General features: G+C 30.8%; 1 protein-coding gene across 7 annotated transcripts; it reads right to left on the bottom strand.

Moving 5' to 3' along the window:
* Positions 1-1,288: 1,288 nt before the first annotated feature.
* LOC107466673 (transcription factor DIVARICATA-like) lies at positions 1,289-6,056 on the bottom strand. 7 transcript variants are annotated; one of them, XM_021131003.2, is made up of 6 exons: positions 6,001-6,056; positions 4,540-5,109; positions 3,296-4,057; positions 2,379-2,492; positions 1,687-1,866; positions 1,289-1,557 (listed from the first exon to the last, which is right to left on the bottom strand). In XM_021131003.2, the coding sequence occupies exons 3-5, from the start codon at positions 4,006-4,008 to the stop codon at positions 1,692-1,694; spliced, it is 1,002 nt and encodes a 333-aa protein (XP_020986662.1). In that variant the 5' UTR covers positions 4,009-4,057; positions 4,540-5,109; positions 6,001-6,056; the 3' UTR covers positions 1,289-1,557; positions 1,687-1,691. The 7 variants fall into 7 exon arrangements, with proteins under 7 accessions (XP_020986662.1, XP_052110528.1, XP_052110529.1 ...); XM_052254568.1 differs by having other exon boundaries at positions 3,296-4,862; positions 4,966-5,109; XM_052254569.1 differs by having other exon boundaries at positions 3,296-4,841; positions 4,966-5,109.
* Positions 6,057-9,504: the final 3,448 nt, after the last annotated feature.

The following is a 9,504-nucleotide window of genomic DNA, read 5'->3' as shown; positions in this document are numbered from 1 at the left end:
GAAATAAAATGTACTAAGTTATTGTCTTATAAAGTCAACTACAAAATTTACTTTTATTTTAAAAGGGATATTTTGTGTGTGTGTGTGTGTTTTTTTTAAAAACAACAATACTAGAGAACCAACTCTATATAAGCCAAGAATCAGCCAACTGGTAAACCAGAGGCACCGGTGACTTTAACCGGATGTTGCTACTGATAGGCACACGGATGTTTCTTTTTCTTGTAAATTGGATGATTTTGGATATGATTTCTATGTTTCATGTGCTACGCATTAATAAAACATAATTAATTATATGGAACCAACTAATTAATGATCAAAGGATCTGTTCCGTGATTCTCTTCTATCACTAGCGTATCTTCCCTCATGTTTTGAACGTGGTCAACAATAATTTAAAAAACAAACTAAATTATAAATTAATAAACTAATTATAATTAATTATATTGTTTCATTCTTGACTGATTATTAGTTGGTTGCATATACTTTTTCTTTTTTAAATTAAAGATATGGTTTTTGATTCAACAAATGCTTTGAAAGAAGGTTTGTATCCTAATATAGGACTACCCTTATGAAGCAAATATTTATTATTATTATCAATCATAAGTCATAACACAAATTTAGTCATTCTATCCGCTTCATTTACAACTATTAGGATTGAATTTAATAGAAAATAATATGATTAAGGCCATGCAAATGCCCGGGTGACCTAGTAGTATAACTTTTGTGCTATGAATGTCTTTTCTTTTCTCTTTTATGGAATGAAAATCATTTTCTTCGTCTACGAGCAAGAGATCATTCTATTACATCTTGCTTTCATTTTTCTATTTAAGACTGTCATGGTTACATATGATTCAGACTTTACGATAAGTAAGAACAAAAATATGATTACAAACTATTTTGATTCATGAAAAAGAAGCAATAATAACATTTATAAAACAAAATTTTATTAGTGATACCATGTAAATACATCACAGTAAGTTGGAGTAATTCACTAATTGTATAAATACTTAACAAGTTAATTAGTGTCAAATTCTTCGTCTATAATTTAATTTGTGTCAAGCACTTTTTATACTAACTCTCAACTCTTTCCAATGGCAACCAAATAAAATATGAAAAAGTAACCATTAATAATAAAGTAACCATTAATAATAGTATAAAACTTATATAAAAATATTTTGTAACTAGAGTTTGTGGATCAAATGCTTTCAAAAAGTTCTTATAATTAATATATTTTAAACTAATAACTTTTTGAAAAGATACACCCATCCAAAGTCCCTTCGGCATAGCCATCGAGACTTTAAATAGAAACTAGCTCCCCGTCCCCTTCGGCATTGCCATCAAGGCCGGAGAACTAGGAATCAAATATTATTAATAACAAAAATTATGAATTACAATTATATCTAGAATGTTCCTGTTACAGACAAGTCTTATACTCCTACCTCATTGTTCCTATATTTTCATTTTTCAACCTAAATAAAAAAAATTTTAGTACATTTACATGTTCTTCCTCCTTTAAGCAAATCCTCCATCTATTAAACCCTTTGGATTAGGGTACAATTCCTACATTGGAAAACAATTAAAATAGTGTAACTATCATGGATAATAGAGTTTAAAATAGCCAATTTAATATTTCTTATATTAGTGGAAATTGAATTAGACTAACTAATTGAGAGTAAAGAAATGACTTACAATGATCAAATTACATCATAAATGCTTTTTCTTAACTTTTCTCCTTTAGCTAATCTTTCTTTATGTCTAAAGTATTTCTGAGCATGACTGCTAATTTGATGATAAGTTCTTGTTTTGACATAATATTCTGAAATTCTTGACCAATTTGTACCTTCTGCTTGGTAGCCTCTAACAAATAATCTACCAAAACATGATTTTTGAAATAAGTATTAACAAAGTTTACACTAAAAAATTTTAAACAAAAACATAAACTATTTAATTAGTAACAATTTTTTTTTCTTTTTGGTTTTCAGTCCAACCAGAAATGTTATTATGTCAACCACTCAACCATTGTCAAAACAAAACAAATTTAACAATCAACAAAATTATGCCTCATTCGCAATTACTTTAGAGCTCTTTCAAATTGCTAGTTATTGATGCACAAATACATATGAAAGCTTGGATTAAGAAGAAAGCAATGAAGTGAAGCAGAGTCGGTCTTACAAAAGAGGAATGTTAGACTAGTATATTGTAGACAACCTACAACAAAGTAGAGATATATCTAAAACAGGAGAAGTGCTCCTATATGCTAATACTAGTTGCTTCACTTTTTTCTTTTGTGTAAACACCAATATTCAACTAGATAATAGATAAACAAATAAATAAAATAAATAAAAAAAAAGAAAAAAAAAGCAATATAATATAATAAATACCTATGCTCATCTTCAGTCCACCGAGAATATTTCTTTGTATTGTTGGTGTTAGCAGATTGGCTTTGTTCCCTTGTTGCTGCCTCCATTGGTGCTGCGGCCGCGACTACCTCCGCCCTGCCATGATAGAAATAAACAATATAATTTTTTTTCTTTTCCAAAAAAGAACGAAACAAATGTTTGTGTTATTTATTAACACCTTGCAAATTATTTAACGATAAAATAAGTGTAAATTACTATAATAAATCAAATGGCTCCCAAAATTACCCAGATCCCCAAAACTAAAAAGGCTACTTGAAAATTATTGAGGGGATGTTGCTTGTAAATCGAATTTATGAGTTTTGATTTACCATGGAGTGCTGTTCACGTGTCTAAATCAAATCTATGGGTTTCGATTTACATGCAAATAAAAATCAAATCTCATTGTTTCGATTTAGTGTTTATATAGAATTCAAAGCTATTTTATAGACAATTTGCGTAAACGCAATTCAAATCTAATGGATTCGATTTAGTACCATTTTGCATGGAAGCCTTTTTTATTTTGGAGAATTTGGGTAATTTTGGAAGCCATTTGGTTTATTATAGTAATTTACCCATAAAATAATTTGCCTAACAAGTCCCCAAAATTTGTCAGTTTAATTTTTTCTTTTCTTCGTATAAGATTATTTTGACTCTTTTTGTAAAGAAAAATATACAGTTTATTATTGTAATTTAAAAATAATTTATTTATTCAAAAAACAAATCAAGAGGGAAAAAACGTTCATTGTTTATACAGTTTGTTCATAAAACTTCTAAGAAAAAAGAAGAATAGAATAAGTAATTAAAAAAAAAAGAAAGAGTGGGAGGAGAGAATGAAAATATGTATCGGCTAAAAATAAATAAAGAAATAAAAAGAGAATGAAAATACGTTGAGCACAAACCTGTGATGTTGATGATCAGTGTTATAAGGCGGTGGTGGTGGGGTTGTTGTTGTTGCATTGATGATGGGGACGGAGACAGGGTTGTGTTCCAATGTGGTGATAGGAGCAGCCATTATCATAGTCATGTTCTCAGATGCAGTATTCAGAGGAGTGTTTGAAGTATAACCGTTATGGATGACATTGATGTCCTTCATCAGCTTCTTGAAGCGTTCTTGCAGTTGAGCCGGGGTCTTTCCAGGGAGACGAGCAGCAATGAGCTCCCAGGAATTGCGTTTAGCATACTCAAAACAATTGGTAATAACTGACTCAAAGGCTTTGTTCTCCTCCCAAGTCCAGACCTGAGGTTGCATAGGTTGGAGCTGAAGCTGAGACTCAGGTAGTTGATAACCACAATCAGCAAGAAACTGCTGAAACTGCTGAGGATGAGGGTGGGACTGAGGCTGAGGCTGAGGCTGAGGCTGAGGTTCTGGCAAACACTCAGCAAGAACCATATCGAACTGAGGATTACCACACGTGTCACTGAAAAACTGAGCTACTGTAATCTCCCTTACATCCGGCTGCGGCTTGGGCTGAGGTGGTTGATTGCCACCCACGTCAATGGCACACTGCTCTACCATATTCCTTCTATCCGCATCCCAGTCTATCATATCCCAAGGATCTATCATATCCAAAGGATCCATCATTGAGAAAGTACCTAGTTCCTCTTCACTCATTCTTAGCTTCTTGCTTCTTCTTCTTCTTCTTTGCTTCTTGCTTGGTTTCCTATTTTTAGATTATGGGAAAATAGAAAGTTTTCGTTTTCAAATTCTGTTTCATTTATAAATTCTATTTTATTTTCCAAATCCTATTCTAGGATGGACCGACATAATGAAACAATAAAAGAAACAGAGTATATAAACAAACTGATTTTCAAAATTAAAAATTAAAAACAAAAGAGTTGACTCGACAAAATTTGTTTAAATAGACTACAACTTTTATTTTAATTTAAGATCAGGATTAAAATAAATAATAGTGACTAATAGTTTGTTATTAAAAAATTAATAAAAAATATAATTAAAATATCAAAAATAAATTAAATATTAGAGACTTTTTAAAAATATTTTAAAAACAGAAGCGGACTTTATGGATTGATTTTTTTTAATAATGGAATTTCTGATTGTGTTATTTATTATTATGAAAAAATTGGGTGTTGTAACTTATTATGGATATTTATTTTTTTTAATTTTCCATCCAACTCTTATCACCTTCATCAGAAGAGGGAAGTCCAACAGATTTAAGAAGCTGGCCCACAAGTGCCTTGAATTTTCCATTGCTCTCTGTTTTTCCTCTTTGCATCCACTTACCTCATCCTTGGAACTAAATATATAGGTAGTAGGATCACCCCAGTTATCCTCGTCTTCATCTTCATCATTATAAGTCACACTGTTGTCCATATCATCCTCTGGATTTTCTGGCTCAGGTTTGGAAGCATCTCTTCAATATCCACATTTCTCACTATGTAACCCTCATTGTCATTACTCTCACACCACTGTGTGCACTTTTATACCTGTCGAATGAGAAAAATCACCTGAAAGATCACATATTGAAGTTTACTGCAGGTGGAGACACAGCTACCACTACTTGCAAGGATGAAGTTGGACTAATGTGTGGAGTCGCAAAAGGACTTGTACCATTCAATTTCATATTTTCGCGCTCAAGGCTTTGTGGGAACTTTACTATTCAACTTCAAACTACTCTCATGATCCTGTTTCTTCTCATCCACATTTGATCCCATCAAACCAGCACCACAAGAAATAAAGCGAAAAGCTTGATTCCTGCTCTGACACAAGAAATAGTAAAACACAGATGCTCATTAATCAAGAATAATAATAGAATCAAACAATTGCTCTATCATGCTAATTCTTTCATAAAATACAAAAATAACAAGTGCTTTTTCAAGGTTTAACAACATTTTCACAACGAGAGAAGGGAATACAAGAAATATAATATGATACCTTTCATAGACCAAACACAAAAGAAACATTCAATCAAGAGGAGCTCCAAACAAAATTAAAAGGCTTTTATTTGGTATTATTTAGTAGATTGATGCAACAGATATAGAAAAGATACAGAACAAATCTGCATCAAGTTGAATCAAACAAAGCTAGGGGAACAGAAAACTTAGTCTCCACCAATGGGTAATTTCTTGGGGGTTGTCAATCTCCAAAAAAAAATCCAACAAGAGATAAGATCAAAAGAATGAGTACAAATAACAGGACTAAATCAAATATTAGACCAAGTGCTACAACTGCAGATTCAAGTATTATGTAACAAAAAGGCCAAAACCAAAGTGGAAAAGTGACTTCAGATGCACATTCTGTCATGCAGGCAACATAACAAAAACCCCAGAATTCAGAATCCGTGATTTTGAATTAGAACTATGAAACAGCAAACACTCTCAACAGCTCTTGACATGGATCAGAGCTGAACGAAGAGGGGAAAGAAATTACAGAAATTATACATTAACAAAGAATGAAAGAAAAAATAAATTGATAAACCCGCACAAGACTGATCACAAAAATCAGATGAAGCACCCAATCAAGTCTTCAGTTTTCCAGGTAGAAAATCAAATAAGACCTTCAACATCTTTCCATCTTAGACCAAGATTCATCCAGAAGAGTGCCATTACAAAAAAAAGAAAAATTGACAAGAAATGTAGACCTTACCGTCAAAGCAAAACCAAGAACAAATACATGGATGTGACCCCAAGCAAAACGGGTAAAAACCCTCTTCAGGAAAGTAAAAAAAAGAAGTCCACTGTTTTTCTCAAATAAGCAAAGAATTCTGTGCAAGAAGAGTTGGCTAATGATTCGATGGTTTGGACCATTAAACGGTATCGTAACAAAACATATTTTTTAAATTTTTTAATAATAATAAAATATTTTTTTATTTTAATTATAAATTAACTCTATATATTTTATTTAATTATAAAAATTATTTTTTATTTTATAAATTATTATTTTATCATTCATCTATTAACTATTATGTTTATTAACAATTAAAATAAAAAACAATAACGAATTAGATCTTCCATTGATCGTAATAAAATTTTTGGCCATTCTAATCGATTAAAAATTTATATTTGATCCGTAACGTTAGTCCAGGGCTGTGAAATTGTGTTTCTTTAAAAATCAATCGATTGGATTATCAAAACAATCGATTGAATTTCAAGTTTTCCATAACTCTATCGATTGGACTTTGTTTTTAAAAAGAAAGACCTGAGAAAAAAAGATATCTTCAGAAACCGATACTTCTTCTTATCTTTTTGCAAAGAAGGGTAAGAATTCAAAGAAAATCAACGAAACCGCAGATAAAAAGATATTGGTATCGAAGAAATCCCTTGTAACGATTTTTTTATTTTAGACGATGGAAGCGGCCGTTACGATATATAAAAAACGCTCGATTTGAAAATGTTGTACGAAATGACTACAGGTTATCACAAAACAATCGATTGAAAATTGCAAGGCAGGATGATTTTCGCAAAAATCAATCGATTGGTCATATTACTCAATCGATTGCTTATACTACCCAATCGATTGAATGCTTCAAAACAACTTGAGGTCTCACAATTCAATCATTGGTTGTGTTACCCAATCGATTGAAAGCTTGTACAATTTTTCTTTATTTCTATGCACTATAAAGATATTTTAATTTAAAAAACTCATATTTTTATGATGAAGTAATGTCATTTTCATTTATTATTTCAACAACAATGCCATACAAATTTTATGTCTTGTGAATTATATTTCATTTTATATAATTAATTTGTAAAAAAATTCTATATCTTTTTATTTGTTTGCATTCTATTTTGTTCTTTTCATTTATTCAAGATTTGACCTCTCTATTAAATCTTGACTAAAAAAAACACCATGCAATAAATATTAAAGCATTTTATAATCTGTTCATATATTGCTAAGACATATATGAGTATATATATTACAAATTTTTAATCAATTCTTCCTAGATTAACAATGGAAGCCCCCTTTTCAATCCTCCATGGAGCTATAGGACTTTTAGACTTATTATCTTCAGATTTTACAGTTTTCTCGGGAGGCACACGATCCGTTATTTCCTCATTGTAAAACTCTAATAATATTACTTTCATGTTGTGCTCTGCATTCTGAGCCTCCAATATATCGAACATCCGTTTCACAGCTCCGGAGATGACACCAGCATCACTTGGCAATTCGCCATTCTGCACGATGAAGAGCACAGAAGGATAATTGGATTTCAATACAAAACATTTGAGCAAACATAAAAAGCAGTTAAAACATGGGAATATTGAATATCTCCTGCATTGCCAATATTTCCCGTTGGAGGTGTTTGATATGAATTTCTCAAAAAGAAGGAACATTTAAAGCAACAAATTCCTGTAAAAAATAAGAACATTCATTACCAGCCAATACATGATTTCAAAAAAGGGTAAGTCAAGAGACATTATAACTACCTAAGCATCGAGTCATAATCCTGCACCACTCTCTCATGATACATAAAGAGATTGATACACGATTATAATGGTGGGATTGAATAATTGGTGATAGATTATTCACCAATTTATAATGTTAATATTAAAGAAAAGATAAGATTAGAGTATCTAAATCAAAATAAAGTCTTAAAAATTGAAAATAGAATTTTAAAGTTAAGATAGATGAATAATAAGATAATAATTTATAAAAACGATAAACAAATTGAAAATGGCGTAGTACACCATTCAATCAATTGGGTAACACAACCAATCGATTGAATTGTGAGACCTCAAGTTGCTTTGGAGCATTCAATCAATTGGGTAGTATAAGAAATCGATTGAATTTTAAAAAATCAATATTTTAGTCATCGTTCAATCGATTGGGTAATATGACCAATCAATTGATTTTTGCGAAAATCATGCTGTAATTTTCAATCGGTTGTTTTGTGATAACATGTAGTCCAATCGATTGAGTTATTATGTAAAACCTGAAATTCAATCAATTGTTTTGATAATCCAATCGATTGATTTTCAAATAAACACGATTTTACAGCCCTGAGGAACGTCACAGATCAAATATAAACTTTTAATCGATTGAAATGGCCAAAAAGTTTATTACGATCAATGGAAGATCTAATTCATTATTATTTTTTATTTTAATTGTTAATAAACATAATAGATGAATGATAAAATAGTAATTTATAAAATAAAAATAATTTTTATAGTTAAATAAAATGTATGGTGTTAATTTGTAATTAAAATTAGAAAAAAACTATTTAGCAATTGTTAAAAAAATTTAAAAAATATGTTTTGTTATGGGACCATAGTCCAAACGTTCTGAGACCATCGAATCCAGTGTGCAAAGAGTTGCACAAAACCAGCCCAACTATAAAAAGTTTGAAACCTTTCGGAGGAAACTAAAATGGGTAAGCATCAAAAAGGCGATATCCGAAGAATAGAAGAATTGTTGAAAGAGGTTCAATAAATGAACACAGAAAAAAAGAAGAAAATAAAAAGAATAATAACAAGAAGAAGAAGAAGGAAAAAACTAACAGAGTGTAAAATGTAAATGAGATTATGAAGAAGGAATAAGAAAGCACAAGAAGAAAAAATTGTTGCTGGGACCACCCCTTATCTCCTTGCTTTCAAAGCCCCAAAATTATAGTTGTAAAAATCGGTTCGACCGAAAAATTGGCGAACCGAACTTTATACTGGTCCAATTTAATATTCTGACCGCTTAAGAAAATGAACCGGTCAAAACCGGTACGAACCGATCAAATCGGTCAAAACCGACACGGTTTAGAATTGAACCGGTCCGATCAATAACGCGGTCATTGGTCAACCTGCGTGTCGATGACGTCATGCTGACGTCAGAATGCGGGTTGTGAAATTAGAAAAAATGTATTACAAACAGTGAGAATTGAATGAAGACCAAGTTGACAACCACTCAACTAACCCATTTCTTTAGCGTTTTGAATGCTTTTTAAAATATATATATCAATTCTTTCTAACTAATACATACATATATATACATATATATTATTTAGACCTTGAAATTATTCTTTGGATATAATTCATAGATTGTTATTCTTATTGTATCTAATTAAGAAACTATATAGTAGTATGAACTAATTATATGTTTATCTTTGTATTAGTTATTTATATAATTTGACTTAACTGTTCTTAAAATGTTAGTAAAAATATG

Source organism: Arachis duranensis, chromosome 9 (assembly GCF_000817695.3).
Source record: "Arachis duranensis cultivar V14167 chromosome 9, aradu.V14167.gnm2.J7QH, whole genome shotgun sequence".
Classification (NCBI taxonomy): Eukaryota; Viridiplantae; Streptophyta; class Magnoliopsida; order Fabales; family Fabaceae; genus Arachis; species Arachis duranensis.
Note: the sequence above shows the minus strand (reverse complement) of the source record. Positions and strands in the feature narration are given on the sequence as shown.

Excerpts from the sequence above, each read along its gene's own strand:
- LOC107466673 (XM_021131003.2), bottom strand. The coding sequence starts at position 4,008 with ATGAGTGAAGAGGAACTAGGTACTTTCTCAATGATGGATCCTTTGGAT. Across the intron at positions 2,493-3,295 it reads ACTGATCATCAACATCACAG|GGCGGAGGTAGTCGCGGCCG; the intron begins GTTTGTGCTCAA and ends CTATCATGGCAG. Across the intron at positions 1,867-2,378 it reads TGGACTGAAGATGAGCATAG|ATTATTTGTTAGAGGCTACC; the intron begins GTATTTATTATA and ends ATGTTTTGGTAG.